The following is a 17517-nucleotide window of genomic DNA, read 5'->3' on the forward strand; positions in this document are numbered from 1 at the left end:
TTGAAGACGGGCGCTGCCAAAAACTGATGGAAGGCCATGAATGGCCTCGCAGAGCAGCAGCTGCAGTCATTGCAACAATGGACTTCCAAAGCCCCCATTGCACTTCCAGACTGGGACCGCAATGTCACCTTCGTGTCCACAGATGAACTGCACAACAATGTGTCTTCTTCGAACCGAAGGAGGACCAATATTCGATGCTTGCACGTTGATGCTGTGGAGTTTTTTTGTTGCACTACCAATTAGTGGAAACTGCAGGGTTGGATGTGAGGACCATACATCTGGAATCCTTGATTCATGTCTGATGCCCTCCCCCTGAAATCAGGGGTGCTTAGACAAGGCGACAAATGGCCAGCCACTGCCGCATTCTGCACCCGGTGCTGATGAAAGCAAGGTACTAGCGAAAGGAGGAGCGGATTCAGGTGATGAATAGCCCGGGTGAAGGGAACCAAGCCGGTCCACTCCCCCCGCCCCCGTCCAACCAGCCTGCAGCAAGCGCCCTCTGCGTCAGGTGCACGTTGGCGTCATCGGGCCGGGGCGGGAGGAACGCGAGCGCGCGCAGACACACTCACATCTCCCCACACACGCAGACCAGGGGGGTCCCCCCAGCTCGCGGACATGGAGAAGCGCTACCTCAGCCTGGCCGAGGTGCAGCAGCACGCGACGGCCGAGTCCTGCTGGGTGGTCCACGAGCGGCGGGTCTACGACGTGTCCGCCTTCATCCCGCGGCACCCGGGCGGCCAGCAGTTGCTGGTGCAGCGCGCGGGCAGGGACATCAGCCGGGACATGGAGGGACCGCCGCACCGGCACAGCCCGAACGCCCGGCGCTGGCTGCAGCAGTACTACATCGGGGAGCTGCGGCAGGGTGACGGGCAGGGCGAGGAAGAGGACGTGGAACAATTCCGCATGGAGCAACAGGTGAGGTGCCGTTTCTTTGCCTTGCTGCCCCCCCCCCCCAATCTCCTCCTCCCTTCGGGGTCCTCTAATGCAGGCGCCGCCTTCAAATGGCATTTTGTGCCGTGTCATCTCGCCAGTAACGGGGATGACTCTCACTTTAAAGTTAGTCCTTCTCCTCCCCGCCAGTAACAGTGCACGGAATAGCGAGGGAACAGGTGCCCTGGTGGAGGGGCAGTGCTCCCCCACACGGAGGGGGCTGCAGCTGGCTGGCTGGGTGGGGGGAGGAGCTTCCGCTTGTAGCCGTGCACACCTGGAAAGGCCACCAACAGGGCGCTGCTCCTTGGCTTGGGTTTGATGAGCGTAGTCTCGAGCCAGCTGAGGGGGAGAGAGGGAGGGGGCAGCTGGGGGGACTGGGTGGCGGGATTGGCAGCGGGGGGGCGGGCAGGTGGAGGTTTTCTGAATTCGCCATCCCACCGCTGAGGTCTAAAGCAGCACCAAGTTATCGAAGAGTGTTTCAGATCAAAAGTATTTGGGGATGGGAGAGAATTGCATAGGCATGTGATATCGTGGAAAGAGGAAACCGATTTGAAGGAGCCCTCAACTGGAGCAGCATGAGGTGCCCCGGCAGGAGAGAAGGGTGGGTGCGTTCGCGCACTGGTTCCTGCCCTGGAGAAATAGGTGTTGCGAAGAGCCGTGTGTGTTTTGTAAAGGGCGTTGACCGGTGCAAATAAACCGGTTCAGCGAGTACGTGGGGCCCACAGCTTCCAGTCTCTGTTCCTCCTGAACACTCCCCCTCCCCAACCACTTGCAGGGAGGGGAGGGGGGCGGGGAAAGAAGGAAAGGGCAATCTTTAAGCACTGTTGCAGAATAAATCGTCGGCGCCGAAAACGAAAGGTTGGGTTCTGGTTACATAATGCAGTGAGGTGTTGGCCCGTGTACTCTGGATTGGAGGGTCACAGGCTAATTCCAGTTTGATTAAGTTTATCTTGATTCTGAAGTGTCCCTGGGAGACAGACAGATGTTTTCAAGTCGGGGTGCAAGAAATTAATTTCCAGAACGGGCGTTGAAACAAAATTTGTAGACTCACGGGTAAATACACAAAAGTGCTGGAGAAACTCACCAGGTCCCAGAGTCCACAGAAGACCAACGTTTCGGGCTTAGGCCTCAAGCATTGGTTATGCAGTATAGTATATCTTTGCCTCCTATGGTCGCTGCGGGTCCAACTTAAGTTTCTCCTGCAATTTTGCTCGCTTTTTTTTGTAAAATGGATTTAGTGCAAGGTAGACTTAATTTTAAGGTCTTTTTATGAAGGTAGATCAGGTAATGAGACAAATTTAATATTATGCAAAATTACCTTTAGTCTACCATAAGGCAAGCAAAAATTTGCCATAAGCATTGCATCCCCTTACAATTGGAGAAAGAGAAACCAAGTGTGTCCCCAGAATCGCCAAATGTCCACCTCCAGCACTCCTGCAGCCGCCCAAGGCTCCAATTCAGCTCAAGCCATCTGACCCCAGTTACAAATCTTTGAATCGATGAAGTGTGCAGTGCCCAGGCCCTTTTGGGAGCTCTCTTTGCCTCAGCACCCTCTTGAATTTCAGTTCTGATGCCTGGTTCTCGTGAGCCAATCTCCGACAGCCTGGTGTAGTCCTTTGACCCCTAGCTGCCAGCACCCCTCAGCCTGTGTGGGTTCCTCACCCTCCAATTGCCAACAGATCACCGTCTTCAGCCGCAGAGCACCTCAGTGGTCCGCTACAGTGGTCCCATACTTGGGCTTGTCTCCTCTGCTTCTCAATGGGGGCTGCTCTCCCCATTACTGGTCCTCTGCTGCTTCTGCCAGAGTCACTTTGGGCTCAGAACCCGAGTTGCAAGATTTTAAATAAAACATCATCAGCTCCTTTAATAGACCATTTAAAGCACGTACAGAGGTGTCAGCAGGACTGGGCAGTAGACTCCTGTGAGGGAGAGCTTTGTCTACACTCCCCACTCTCCCTGGGCCTGCATCAGTGCTGCCATTAAATTCAAGAAATGCTACCATTTAAAAGAAAATGCACTCCAACACTTCGTACACATTTCCAAATTATTCAAAAATGTTTTTTTGATAAAGCTGTTCAGTAGGTACCTATGAATTTTGGAAATATTTGCATTTAATATTTTATCAATTTTCTTTCAAAAATTACAATCTTCAGGCAGACACTTGGCATCACAAGATACTGTAAAAGGCTTTTTTTTACGGTGGTTCCATTCTTTTGGTTCCATTAAGTGTAAATAGTTTCTCATTCATTTCATGTGTTGGCTTCAATCACTTCCATCAAATCTGTTTGGACCACTAAACACATTCCAATAAATTAATTCTGTTCTGTATCTGAGGCTTTGCTAGGTAGGAAGTTGGAACAGAGACTTGTAGACTAATGAGCTTGATGCCAGTTGTGGGTAAGTTACTGGAGAAGATTATGAGAGACAGTGCCGACATGTGTTCCAAAAAGGCAAGGCATAACATGGAATAATAATGTAATACACAAAGGTGCTGGACAAACTCGTACAGTATCCATGGGAAGAAAAGGGTAATTAACTTTTTGGGCCCGAGTCCTTCACCTGGGATGGACAAAGGACTCAGGTCCCGATCGTCTTCCTATGGAAGCTGCATGTCCTTAGTTTCTCCAGCACTTTGGTAAATTGCACTAATCCCCAGCATCTGCAGAAATTCTTGCTTAACTTTGTTGGTAGGAAATCGTGTCTCACAAATCTGAGGGTTTTTCCTTTGGAAGAGGTGACCAAGCAGCTGAAGGGCAGTATGGTAGATGTTATTTACATGGACATTAGGAAGGTATTTGACGAGGTTCCATGTAGTAGGCTCATCTGGAAGCTCAGATTGTGTGTGTCCAGGTTGAGCTGGACAATCGCATGCAAAATTAGCTTGATGGAGATCTGTTACTTAGATTGGAGGCCAATGACAAGAGGTATGCCATGCCCTCATGTGCTGGGTCCGCTGTTGTTCATCATTTATATTAAAGTGCAGTTTGTATAGTTTGTGAATGATACCAACATTTGTGATATAGTGGAGAGTGAAGAAGATTACAACATTAGGATTAACTTGGGAAGTTTCCAAGGTATGGCAGATGACAAATTAGAGATTTTGCACTTGGGTAAGTTAAACTAGGGCAGGACTTTAATGATGATTGGCATGCCCCTGGAAAGTATTGTAGGACAAAGAGACTTGGAGTATATGTATGGAGTTCCCTGAAATTGGAAAAGATATTTGGAAGAGTACTTGTCATGTTATAATCAAAAAAATATTGACCTTTAAAGAGTGCAGGAAAGATGCTGGAGAATGTTGCTGGGATTAGTGGGCTTGAGTTACAAAGATAGTGTGAGATTTTTCTCTTTGGACAGTCAGGGATTGATAGGGGACCTGGTAGAACTGTATAAAATCATGAGGGGCATCAAAAGCTAAATTGGCATCACCCATTTCATGGAGCAGATGAGTCCAAAACTTGAGGGCACTGATTTCAGGTGATGGGAAAGATTGAGAAGGGATTTGAGGAACACATTTTCCATATGGCATCTATGTGGAGTGAGCTGTCAGAAGAAGTGGTACATTTGTCATGTCTAAAAGAGTACTTGGATAGGAAAAGTTTTGAGGAAATTGGGCTGAAAACAGGTAAATGAGAAAGCTTGGGTAGACAACTTGGTTGTTATGGATAAAGTTGGGTCAAAGAATCTATTTCCATGATGTCATACTCATGATTTTGCCAACAACTGTGGTGTCAATGGCAAACTTGTAGATGGCATTGGAATTGTGCCTGGCCACACATTCTTGGGTGAATAACGAGCAGAGCAATGAACTAATAAGCACGCATCTTTGGAGTGCTTGTGTTAGACTTGTATATTTCCTCATTCTTTGAATTGAAGTGTGCTGCTCTGCCACATATTTCTTGTTCCCTGATTGTCTACTTCAGCAATTACCTGATGCCCTTTTGGAATAGTTGCTGTTCTTTGTATTTGTCAACCCTTGATGTGGGTATTACAAGGTATTGTCTTGCTCAACCCATAAATCATTGGGCCAAGCCTTAAATGTAAAATCATGGCAGCAGAAATGAGGGACTTGTTGTTTTATGAATGAAGTGGAAACCAGGAAAAACTTAGCTTGACATTTGATAGGGAAAATTGATGTTTTCTAACTTTAAAAAGCTGATAATTCTAATCATTGAACTTCACCCACAGATTTTTCACAGACCTGAATATTTTCACATTCCCAGAATATGTATTTTTTTTAAATCTGTGGCTTTTTTGAAGTTTATTTCCAAGAGGTTACATTAAAAATTGAAAGTGGAGTCAAATGTTGCCACAAGAAACGCCCAGGATCATGTGGTGATGAGACTGGTGACAAGTTGCAGCGTTTGGGAATGGAAATAATGCCCAGAGACACGATGGTATTTGTGAACAGTGTTGTCTATGAAGTTTTTTCACTTTGAAAACTTTTCACTGATCATTCCCACAATGTGGAAGTTGGTCAAAAATGGAGCCTCAATAAGAAATTGAAGCTCATTCCATGAAACTCCTCCTAATGACTGTACTCCATGGGTTCTCACTGATTTAGTTGAAAGGTTCACATTTTATTCTTGGCATTGAATTATTGTGATAAGTTATCAAGTCTTTCTGCAATATCAAATAGGATATTTGTCCTGGAAAAAAATGACAAAAGGTTACTTTATTTGCATTTTTGTTAATTTAACAGCTTTTTGACAATTTTAGTTTTTGGTTGCCATTTGTTAAACTGCTGATGTACAGTAACCTGTCCTTGGATTCTTGAGCCAGTCATGAGATTTATTGAATATTGCTTTATCTCCCCCCACCCCCACAAAAAAAAGAGCTCGGGCTTGTCTGATAGGGTTAATATTCTCTACATTTTTGCTCTTTTTTTAAATAAAACGGTTTGACAGATTTTTTTTGTTTCCAACCTGAAGATTACTAGATTTTGGAATTAGTTTTGCAGATTGTCATAATGAAATACTATAAGTTTGTCTGCTTTCATCCTTAACATTTGAAGAATACATTGGAATGATTTACCATCAAGGAAGTAGTTAAAATTGAATCATGAGTTGTGAATTCAAGGTCAGGAGTGTAGATGCATAATCTAGGCTAGGACTGTAATACAGTTTTGAGGGTATGCTGCGAACCCTTTGCGTGGAGTTCAAACTCTCCCAGCTGGTCACAGCCAATTCCATGATCTTTCTGTAAAAGCAATAATTGGGGTTGTGGACCAAGTTCACTTGCAACTTGCAGCATGCTAACCTGTTAGAATATCCAGCACCTGTATTGGGATGGATAGGTGCTATATAAAGTTTGCTACTTTGTTCATTTATATAGCATCTATTACACTCAAATTAAAGTTGCAAACTTCATGGACAAAACTGAAATTAAGACTTCCACTTGGATTTGAGACAACCCAACAATGGTTCCCCCTCAACCCTTCAATTGTCTGACAAGAAAGACATTGACTCATTAAGTCCTGAATGTGAAATAGTAGAATCAAAATTTCAGTTTGCATCCAGGCCAGACTCCACCACTAATATTAAATATAACCTCTGTGTATGTGGGTGTGTATATTTGTGTGACCCACACACCTCATTTCTTCGCCCCCCCAAAAAAAATCACTGGCGCCCTAATCATGTGCTTATTTTGTTTAATGATTAATCCAGGCCTGGATGGGAGCAGGATGGCATTGTCTCAAATCCAAGAGGAAGTCCTAATTTCAGTTTTGTCCAATACATTGGTTATCAACTTTGTGCATGTTGGGAATCCAGATATGGCAAATGAGAATTCAAATTTGGAAAATTGTAGAATTTGAACATGAGAAACATAAGAAATAGGAGCAGGAGTCGGCCATCCGGCTCTTCAAGCCTACTCTGCCATTCAATGAGATCATGGCTAATCTGATGATGGGCTCATGCCCACTGACCCACCTTTACCCCATATCTCTTCATTCCCCTACTATGTAAAAATCTATTGAACCTTGTCTTAAATATATTTACTGAGGTAGCCTCCACTGCTTCCACAGGCAACGAATTCTACAGATCCATTACCCTCTGGGAAAAGCAATTCCTCCTCATCTCTGCCCTAAAGCTTCAACCTTGAATTGAGTCCCCTACTTCTGATCTCCCCCACCAATGGAAACATATCTACCTCTATCTTGTCTCTTCTCTTTGGCTTGGCTTCGCGGACGAAGATTTATGGAGGGGTAATGTCCACGTCAGCTGCAGGCTCGTTTGTGGCTGACAAGTCCGATGCGGGACAGGCAGACACGGTTGCAGTGGTTGCAAGGGAAAATTGGTTGGTTGGGTTTTGCGTTTTTCCTCCTTTGTCTTTTGACGGTGAGGAGGGCTCTGTGGTCTTCTTCAAAGGAGGTTGCTGCTCGCCGAACTGTGAGGCGCCAAGATGCACGGTTTGAGGCGATATCAGTCCACTGGCGGTGGTCAATGTGGCAGGCACCAAGAGATTTCTTTAGGCAGTCCTTGTACCTCTTCTTTGGTGCACCTCTGTCTCAGTGGCCAGTGGAGAGCTCGCCATATAACACGATCTTGGGAAGGCGATCGTCCTCTATTTTGGAGACGTGACCTACCCAGTGCAGTTGGATCTTCAGCAGCGTGGATTCGATGCTGTCGGCCTCTGCCATCTTGAGTACTTCGATGTTGGAGATGAAGTCGCTCCAATGAATGTTGAGGATGGAGCGGAGACAACTATCTTGTCTATGCTGTTCATAATTACATGCATTGTTGGTATTTTATCTATATTTTGGAACCAATTTATTGCCGGTGATGGAAATTAGATAAAAATGTAAAATAGTTTAAGTACTTGAATCAGGCATTGTCATAGAGACGACCTGGGGAGCCAACTCCACACCACGGTTATCACCTACAGCCCAACAGGTTAATGGAGAGTTTCCACAGACACCTTAAGGCAGCTTTAAAAGCATGGCATACAGGACCTAACTGGGACGATGAACTCCCTTGGGTCCTGTTAGGCATTCGTACCCCATCCAAGGAGGACCTCGAGGCATCCTCTGCCAAGTTAGTCTATGGCGCACCCTGGGTGAATTTGTTTTGGCCACTGAGGACTTCGGGGAGCCCCAGTGACCACATGTCCCTAGGGTCCCTGGACCCTGTTATAAGTAGACCCCATAGCCAACCCTGCACTTTCGTTCCAAAGAACTTTACTGACAAAATATGTGTTTGTTCGGAGTGGGGCTCACTGGACACCTCTTCAGTGGCCTTACAAGGGGTCATACAGTGTCCTCAGACACAACGGCTCCATCTGTCATTTGGACATTGGCGGCAGGGAAGAGACTTTCACACTCAACTGGTTGAAACTGGCCAACTTGGAGTTTGACCAGCCCATCACTCACCTGACCTCACAGCGCAGGGGTTGGACTCCTAAAAACAGTGCCCTGATCATCAGCTTCGGGGCAGGTGGGGATGTAGCAGCCCGTGGCTCAGGCCGATATAGGAAATGGCCATCAAATGTGGCGACTGGCAAATCATCATGTGGGCTGAAATGCCTGTTTCCATAGACCGCCGGCAGAGCAGTTAAACTGACCAATCACTGCCGGTGGATTGCAGGGGGCCTAATCGGGGCATCTGAGATAACCAATTGGCAGCCAGCCCACTCAAGCCACGCCCTGGTGATGTGGCCGACCTGACTATAAAAGGCAGAACTGCCACTGAATAAACTCAGTGTTGAATACACTCACTGGTGTGTGTGTCTTCTGTGGATTTGAGCTGGAGCCTTAGGGCTATAGCCAAGCTGGAGCCGTAGCGACCTCACTACAGTAATACATATATCAATCCCCATGTTGATATTAAAGAAAGTGAGAGACAAAGTCAACATGTGATTCATTTATAATAAAGAAAAAAATTACAATAATACTACAAAAATGCAAATTCAATGTACAAGAAGAACAAGTGGACCCCCTCAAACCAGAAGAAAAGAAAAAGTTTTTAAAAAAAAAGAAAAGATTAGGCTCACCTAGGATAAACCCCACTCCCATCAAGGGAACAATAACCTGACTGACTTTACCTAGGGTCCTTGGCTCTTTGAGCACCAGGGGGTAAGAGACAGGAAGGGGTGAATCGTTAAAGATTTACCCTGATGTACCTTGGGTATGAATTTCATTTTCTTAAAAATACATCACACCTGTTTCTGAGGTTATAGGTGATCTTCTCCAGGTGAACACAATGATGCATTTCTATCTTGCAGCGGACTAAACCTAGTTGGGAATCAGATTTCCAAGTAACTGCTGTGTATTTCCTGGCCACTGCTAAAGTGAGCTTAACGAATTTTAATCAATATTTCTGACAGCCTCATTTTAGGTCTTGAGTCTTCTAAATTCAATAATAAAAATAATTTGGGTGCCTGAGGGTATCGAATTCCAGAAATATTTTCCAGGAGATTACCTAAATCTTCCCAGAAAGGCCGCACGAGTTTGAATGCAAGAAAGTAGGCACTTCTTGACAACATTGAAAACATTGGTCTGATATTTCCAATTTCAATTTATGTAACTTTTGTGGATTAAGGTGTAACTGATGCAAGAAGTTGTATTCACCAGCAATAGCTACATTAATAGTGTAGACCATGCTGTCCTGACATAAGTCAGACAATGACTAGCAAAATAGATCAATTTCTATACCCAAATCTGATTCCTACCTTTGTATTGAGTAATCAAGCCCTTGTTGAGGGGCTCCTGCCTGAAGTAAGGAATACATTTTTGAAATAAATTTTTTGTGCTCCCCTTTGAACCAGAGTCTCTATTTTGCTACATTGTGGTAAGGTTAGTGCTGGACATAATTTGGCTCTTAAATAAAATGTTAACTGATGATAGCAGAAAAAAGATGTATTTAAAACTCCATATTTATTCCTAATTTTCGCAAATGTCATAAATTGTACCTGCTCATAACAATCCTCAATACACTTGACCCCTCTCTGGGACCGTGTCCAGAATTTTATTATTAATCATTAATGGAATTAACATATTTTGAGCCAGGAGTGCTTTAGGTGAAAGACACCACCCCCACCCCATCTCCAATTTGACCATTAATTTTATTCCATATTGTAATTATATGCTTTAATAGGGAGGCTACTTTAGGGGCAGATAATGATTTAGAATTATAATATATATATATTAAAAAATTATAATATACAAATACTTTTTCTACCTTTGAACAGTTATGGACCATGGAGTTCCAGGAATTAATGGGAAATGTTTGTTTTCTGACAAGGTGGCCTTGAACATGTCTTTGCATCTTTTCCTCTATCCACATAGTGAATTTTTCCTGTGACCGTGTAATATTTCAGAGATCTGGTGTGGAGCTAAATGTGTCCACAAGTCAATGTAGGCAACTGAGTCTATCTAGAGCAGCCATTCTCAACCTTTTTTGGCTGTGGCCCCCCCTTGACCCTCTGCTGAAAGTTTATGGGCCTCCTTCCCCGTGAAGCAGTTGTGTTTTGGTTTCTTCCGTACTTCTCTCTTACCAACTTTTTAAAAAAAAAACACACATTTTATGTTTTTAGTAAATTTATTTGTTACAAGAGGTGAAAAGAAAATGAGGCTTTAACAAATGCGTTGTGGTATGTGGGGGTGGGGAGTGTGTAGAGCTCTGGTAGAGAATAACTGATCTTGAACTTCAATACTTGGGATATTGGCTGATTTGCTGCTCCTTGAGATATCTGATGTAACTCATCCAAATCTCAGGAGTTTGGTGTGCAGGGATTATTGCTGCCCAGTAGATCAGACATTGTCGTGCCAAATTTTTTTTCTCCTTAAACTCTTTCCCTAATTAACCAGAAGCTGAGCTGCTACAATGAAGGTGCTGGTTAATATGATTGATCTACCTTGCTAAATGTGTGCATATACTTATTGGGCAGCTGTGTTAACTGAATGTATGGCTTACTTCCCGTTAGATTCTCGCCTAGTGTCAGTGGACTGATTTCAAAGCCTACTCCACTGAATACATTGATCATGCTGAAGTGTCGTTGCTAAGCAAGAGATTTTTTTTTCATGGTTCCATGTTTTGAATAAGGCATTAAAAACATTTCCCTAGTACATGGAGAAAATGGCATTATTTGAAGTTCAGCGATCCTTCCCAAATCCTGGTTAATATTGATGCATCTGTGAAAGATTTGAGGAGTGTTGTGACAAGGTTCTTGAAGCCCCTGTAGTAAAACATGAAAGTCTGCAGACACCATGCTTGAAGTAAAAACATAATGCTAGAGAAACTCAGTAGGTCATATAGCAAAGATAAAGACACATAACCAACATTTCAGGCCTGAGCCCTTCATCAAGGTATGCAAAAATGTCGGCTGGTACCCGAACAAAATGGTTGGGGGGTGGTGGTTGAGGAACATGACACCAAAGGCAGAAGGTAATAGGTGGGTAAGGGAAGGAGGGCACACCATCAAGCAGGGCAAGGAAGGATGGCTCTGAATAGAGAGGGAAGGGGGTCCAGAACTGAAAGAAAGAAGACAAGGGGAAAGGGAAGGGAGGGAAAACAGTAGGCTAGCAGAAACCGGAGAAGTGCTGACTTTGTAGAGTTAGCCACTTGGTCATGGGAGGAAAGTGCAACCTGACAAGTGCTTTGGTTACTTCTTTTCCCTCAGACTTACTGCAAGGTTCATTATAAATGATCCCTCGAGGGTAAGTGGCAAGAGAATTAGATAAGTTGATAAGCATTTGTGAAGAACTTCTGTCATGAGAGGGAAGGTAGTTAGTTGGTGGGGAGAGAAACAGGACTGTTGGAAGCCAGCATGGACCCTATGGAGCCAAATGCTGTAGTTTTTAAAAAAAAAATCAACTCTTTGTGTGACCTTTTGATCAGAACAATTTCTCTAGTTAACAATCTAAATATATGTGATGCAGAGAACACTTGGTAAATATTAAATCCCATTTGCAGCATTGTTCTCGCTGCCTACTCTATGAATAATACTGGATATTGTCACATTGTTGAAGCTTTTGGTGCTTTGCATTTGCCATCTCTTCCTGATGCTGGCATTCTGTCTCTTGTCACAGGAGACAAGAGTAACCTTTATTCAGCTCCTGCTGCAGTCAGCTTCAGAATTGGAACGAATGCTGAAGTTGTTTACAGATCCCTCGCAAATTGCAGATCAGGCACCAATAGATTAATGTCCTTTATTTCAAGGGCAGTGTCCTAAAAGAATCTATTGTGCACAACTTAAATGGATTCTTCATTTTGTTGTTAAATTCCTCAATTTTGCTCTTTTTCCCTTCTAAAGAATCGGCCTTGTTTTTGTGTTGTTAACTCACAATGCTCCAGTTGTTTTCTAGGTCATCCACATTATGCTCTGCTTACCACTCTCCCATTATGAGTAGCTGTAGACATTTGGAATGGAAAATGTATCTATGTTCGTAAAGGCTTCCCCATAGTACTTGCTCTTAAATCTGACTTGCGTTTCCATTATTGCATATGTAACTCTTCTCCATTTAACCCTCTAAGATTTGTATTCCGTTTAAGTGCAGACTGTGATATTTTCTTGGTAGTTAAAATGTTATTCTAGGTCTCTGCTGCATTCGTAGACCTAGAGTTAAGCACATTAATTTGCTGGAGATGGATCCCAGATTGGATGGACTTGGCAGTTGAAGCATGGCTTGCTTACTTCAGTTGAGTGATGCCCTTGTCGCATAGAACAATTCTGCGCACTGGTTCTATGTGAATATCGAGTAATTGGGAGAGTTACTGGGAAGTGACCTGCATGTCACATTGTGAAAATAAAGATTTAACACCGCCGCAAATTTGGTATTGATTTATAAAATAATGAGCGATTTAATAAAGTTGACAGGACTAGTGCAGAAACTTAGACCAGATGGGTTTGGCACCTTACCTTTCAGAGCTAATGCAAAAGACCAAGAAGCTGTCCCACCTTATCAGACAGAGTTCAATGTTGGAGAACCACAGGTAAATGATCTGGTCCAGTGTTTTTTCCTTGTAGCTTACCATTCTAAGAGTTAGTTGTGGGGTAGATATGAGATAGCATTAGTTCATGTCGACATACTTTATCATGAGTACACCAAACATTTACAGTTGAATTGATTCCAGAATGTGATGTACTGAGGAATAAACAGTTTTCCAAATTTCATGGTGTCATAGCTGGACAAAAGTGATTTCAATTCATTGAAGGATATGAGCATTTTGGATTTAATTGAACTACAAGTACAGAATCTTTTATCCGAAACCCTTGGGACGAGACACTTTGAAATTCAGAATTTTTTTGAATAATAGAATAATCATTACGGCAGTACATAAAGTAATCACGCTGACCTCAGATTCGCCCAAAACAAAGACACTCCAACTAGAAGGGTCTCTGGACCGGGGTTTTGAGGGGGGGGGGGGGAAATGGGGTGTTGTTGGAAACTGTTTGGATTGAGCAACAGTAATGGAAAAACAACAAAAAAAATTGTTAACATATTTCTTCTTGTGTGGCTCTTTGCTTTTGCACAGTTTTGTTCCTAAGTGCACTAATGTTTGGCAGTCATTTTGGGTGGTTTAACTATTAATTGGACTGAGTTAGACAGGTAAATGATTTGCACAGATGAAAAGCTTTGGTATAATTCCAGGATACTTAAAAACTAATTGTTACGGAAGTGAGTAACTAATAAGTTCAATGGTGTATTTGTGTGAAACTTCCTTGCTTAGTAGTTGGGATGTGGAGTAGTTAAATCCAAATATAAATGCATTTACAGGGAAGCTAGGTGAATTCATGGAAGGATGCAATGCTTGGATGTAAGTGGCCTTGTGTGAAAGGAATAAACTAAGTTGACAATTCCATTTGAGAAAGTCAAGGGTAGATGCTACGGAATACGATGGTATGGCAAGAAGTTGAGAGAAATGGCCAAGTGGCCAAAAGATATTTGGGATGTTCAAAGTGACCAATCCTGGACACACTCATTTGTCAGATTTCAGATTTATTGTTCAGAGTACATACATGACATCACATACAACCCTGAGATTCTTTTTCCTGTGGGTTTGGCAGAAATATCACTAATTGGTAGTGGGGAGAAAACCTTACACAGCATATAAATGTAAACAAATAAAGAACTGTAAATAGATAACAAATGTAAACAAACTGTGCAATACGGAGGGAATAAGAAAGAAAATCAATGAAGTGTACAAGTAAGAGTCCTTAAATGAGTCTGAGTTTGTCATTGGTGAAGGAGTAGCAGCTGTTCCTGAACTTGGTGCGAGTCATATGGCACCTACACCTCTTTCCTGATGTCAGCAGAGAACAGAGAGTGTACAGGATCTGTGATGATTGCTGCTACTCTCCAAAAGCAGTGTTCCGTGTAGATGTACTCAATAGTGGGGAGGGTCCTTGGCTGTGTCCACTACCTTTTGGAGGCTTTGTGCTCAGGGTTATTGATGTCCCCATACCAGACAGTGATGCAGCTGGTCATACCAAACCTCCGTAAACTCCTGAGGAAGTAAAGGCGCTGATGTGTTTTCTTCATGATGCCATTGGTGTGTTGGGTCCGGGAAAGATTCTCCGAGATAGTGACTCTTAAGAATTTGAAATTACTTACCTTCTCCACTGCTCATCCCCCAATGATCACTGGATTGTAAACCTCTGGCTTTCCTTTCCTGAAGTCAACAATCAGCTCCTTAGATTTGGTGACATTGAGTGCCATTCAGTCAAGTTTTCAATCTCCATCCTGTATGTTGTCTCATCCCTATCCTTTATACAACCTACCACCATGGCATTGGTGGCAAATTTGTAGATGGTGTTATTGTTGTGCAGTGCCATACAATCATAAGTTTAATGTGAGTAGATCAGGCTGCTAAGAATACAGGTAGGCGCAGCAGCGACTGCACTTCCTTAGAAGGCTGAGGTGGGCAAGGCTATTGGCCTCTATTCTGTCAACTTTTTATAGGAGGTTTATCAAGAGCGTCTTGACCATCTACATCACAGTGTGGTAGGGTTGTTGTAGGGCATTGGATCGGAGGTCAACCCACTAGACCATAAAAGTGGCAAAGAGGATCACTGAGGTTGTCCTCTTTCTTCCCCCACCCCGCAAACAATGTGATTTACCAAGATTATCATTTAAGGAGGATTTGCAAAATCAGGGAGGACCCTTACCTCCCCTCACGGAGCTTCTTCTAGCTACTCCTGTCAAGAAAAAGATGTAGAAGTATCAGAGCCAGAACCACCAGGCTGAGGAATAGCTTCTTCCCACGAGACAAAATCCTCATTTATCCAAAATATTTGGATGAGGATTTCTGAAACTGTAGCGGCCTGCGCACAGAGATATGGACCAGCCCGCAAAATGGCTGACGAATGAGGTGACTGCGCAGACCTGGGGGTGACATTGGTTGGCGTCCCAGGAGACCTCCCCACGGTGGGAACGCTGGCCAAACTCAGGCTGGCGCTCTGATGACGCGGGGCCCTGACAACAGTGCCTGAGGTCCATATAAACACGATGGTCAGGGCAATAAACCAGTCACGTTTTACAAGACTTTGGTGTGTGCGTCGTTCTCCGCTTCGAGTAGCACGAATGCTACAAAACAATAAAAAATCCTCATTGATCTGTGGTGGGGGGGGGGGGGGTGGGGGTGGAGAGGGGGTGGGGAGACAATCTCAAATAAATCTCCTGATTTGGATGTTGCAATTCTTTTAACCTGCAACATCTTGTAAGATTTTGTGTGCAAATTGTCTTTCTGCCTAGATTAATGGAATTATTTTAAATCTAAAGATAAATTTATCTTAAGAAATTGAATTCAGTTGACGATTTAAAACTAAAATTGTTTGCGCTTTTTGTGGAAGGCCACCATGAGTTGTAATAGATAATCTTGTTATCTTTGCAAATATCTGCTTTTGTGGAACCCAGTTCTTGCAAACTATCCCCCATTTTTCTACCTCTTTTCCCCAAAACTTCAAAACTTTGTCAGCCAGGCAACGCCTTCCTAGAATGCTCCAATCCCTTGGCCAGCTGTGTATCTTTGATTTCCACATGATGGCCAGTAGCAGTTCTTACACAAGTGTTCTCACTCCAAATTATACTGCCTCTGAACCTTTAAAGCTCTGCCTTATAGTCAATTTTTTAATTATTCCACATAATTGGGAATATTGCAGATGCTTTCAAACATTCAGTACCAGGTTTATTGTCATGAACAGTGTAATTAAATTTGTTTTGCAGCAACAATATAATTGTCATGCTACAAAGAGAAAAAGCGAGGTCATGTCCATAGGTTCATTGTCTGTCCAGAAATCTGATGGAGGGGAAGAAGCTTGTTTTGTAGAGTTGACTCTGTGTCTTCAGGCTCCTGTATCTCCTCCCTGATGGTAGCAATGAGAAAAGGGCATGACCTGGGTGGTGAAGGGCCCTTGCTGCTTTCTTGAGGCACTGCTTCTTAAAGATGTCCTTAATGGAGGAAAGACTATTGCCCATGATGGTACAGGCAAAGTTTACAACCTTCTGTGGCCGCTACCTGTCCTATGTATTGGCACTTTCATATGAGACAGTGATGCAACCAGTCAGGATGCTCCCCACAGTACACCTGTAGAAATTTACAAGAGTCTTTGATGACCTACTCCATTCAGAAATTCAAGATTAATGCATGGACTTTCTTTCGAAGTAAATTCAAGTTGTACCACCCTTGGCTTTTGTGCTCAACATTAAGTTCAGGTTTCGGGTAGAGACTTGTAATGTTGCCACAATTAATAGGAAACCTGAGAATTACGGATGATTTTTGAATCTTTGCAAAAGTTGGACAAAAATAGGAAATGGTGCAGAATTTGGAAAGAAATATTTGGAGAGTAGAACAAAGAAGGGAAATATATAATTGAATTGATTTGGATAAATAATTTCCTACCCCAACTACAAGTGAAACAGGCAAATTTTTCAACAATTTGCAGCAAGGCTTCTTTGAAAAGTTGACTTCCAAAATTATTCGAAAGTTTTTTACCCCAGCTGTTTGCTGTGTCTGCATTTAAACCTGAGCTAGGGTCATATGTACCAAGGTACAGTGAAAAGATTTGTTTTGTGTGCTATCCAGCAAATCAAGCCATTCTTGAGTGCAGTAAACAACACAGTAAAGAGTGCAGAGTAATAAGGTGGAACAGACCAAAAGTAACACTTTTGTTTGTGAGGTTTGTTGAAGAGTCTCGACAGCAGTGGGAAAGAAAAAGTACTTGAATTTGATGGTGCATGATTTTAGGAAGAATGGAGAAGAAAGCGTGGTCTTAGGATGTTGGTGGAGGCTGAAATATTGGGGGCATTTAAGAAACTCTTAGGCACATGGATGGAGAAAAAGTGGAGGGTTGTGGGGTAGGGAGGGTGTAGTACTTTTTTAGCACAACATCAAGGGCCAAAGGGCCTGTACTGTATTGTTCTATTTAATTCAGTGTAACGTAAAAAAAATTTTAACAAAACTATTAAAGTTTCCCAAGCCATTGTACATTTGTTTAAAAAGTTGATGAAAGCTACAAAATATTATTGTATGTATCCATCTTTGAGGAAAATGAATTGTTTAGGAAGCAGGTTCATTGCTTACCAGCTATTAGTGGAGTGATTTGAAAATTGGACTGCTGAGGACAGAATTAGAGGGGAAAGAGTTATCT

The 17517-nt window shown here is 43.1% G+C and overlaps 1 protein-coding gene across 2 annotated transcripts in view; it reads left to right on the forward strand.

The window, feature by feature from the left end:
• The first annotated feature begins 521 nt into the window (after positions 1–521).
• fa2h (fatty acid 2-hydroxylase) overlaps positions 522–17517 on the forward strand; it is a 102051-nt gene continuing 85055 nt past the window's right edge. For both annotated transcript variants that reach the window (XM_069901214.1, XM_069901215.1), the window contains exon 1: positions 522–915. In XM_069901214.1, coding sequence (XP_069757315.1) covers positions 616–915 — 300 coding nt within the window. In that variant the 5' untranslated portion in view covers positions 522–615. The remainder of the gene's footprint in view (positions 916–17517) is intronic.

Source organism: Narcine bancroftii, chromosome 10 (assembly GCF_036971445.1).
Source record: "Narcine bancroftii isolate sNarBan1 chromosome 10, sNarBan1.hap1, whole genome shotgun sequence".
Classification (NCBI taxonomy): Eukaryota; Metazoa; Chordata; class Chondrichthyes; order Torpediniformes; family Narcinidae; genus Narcine; species Narcine bancroftii.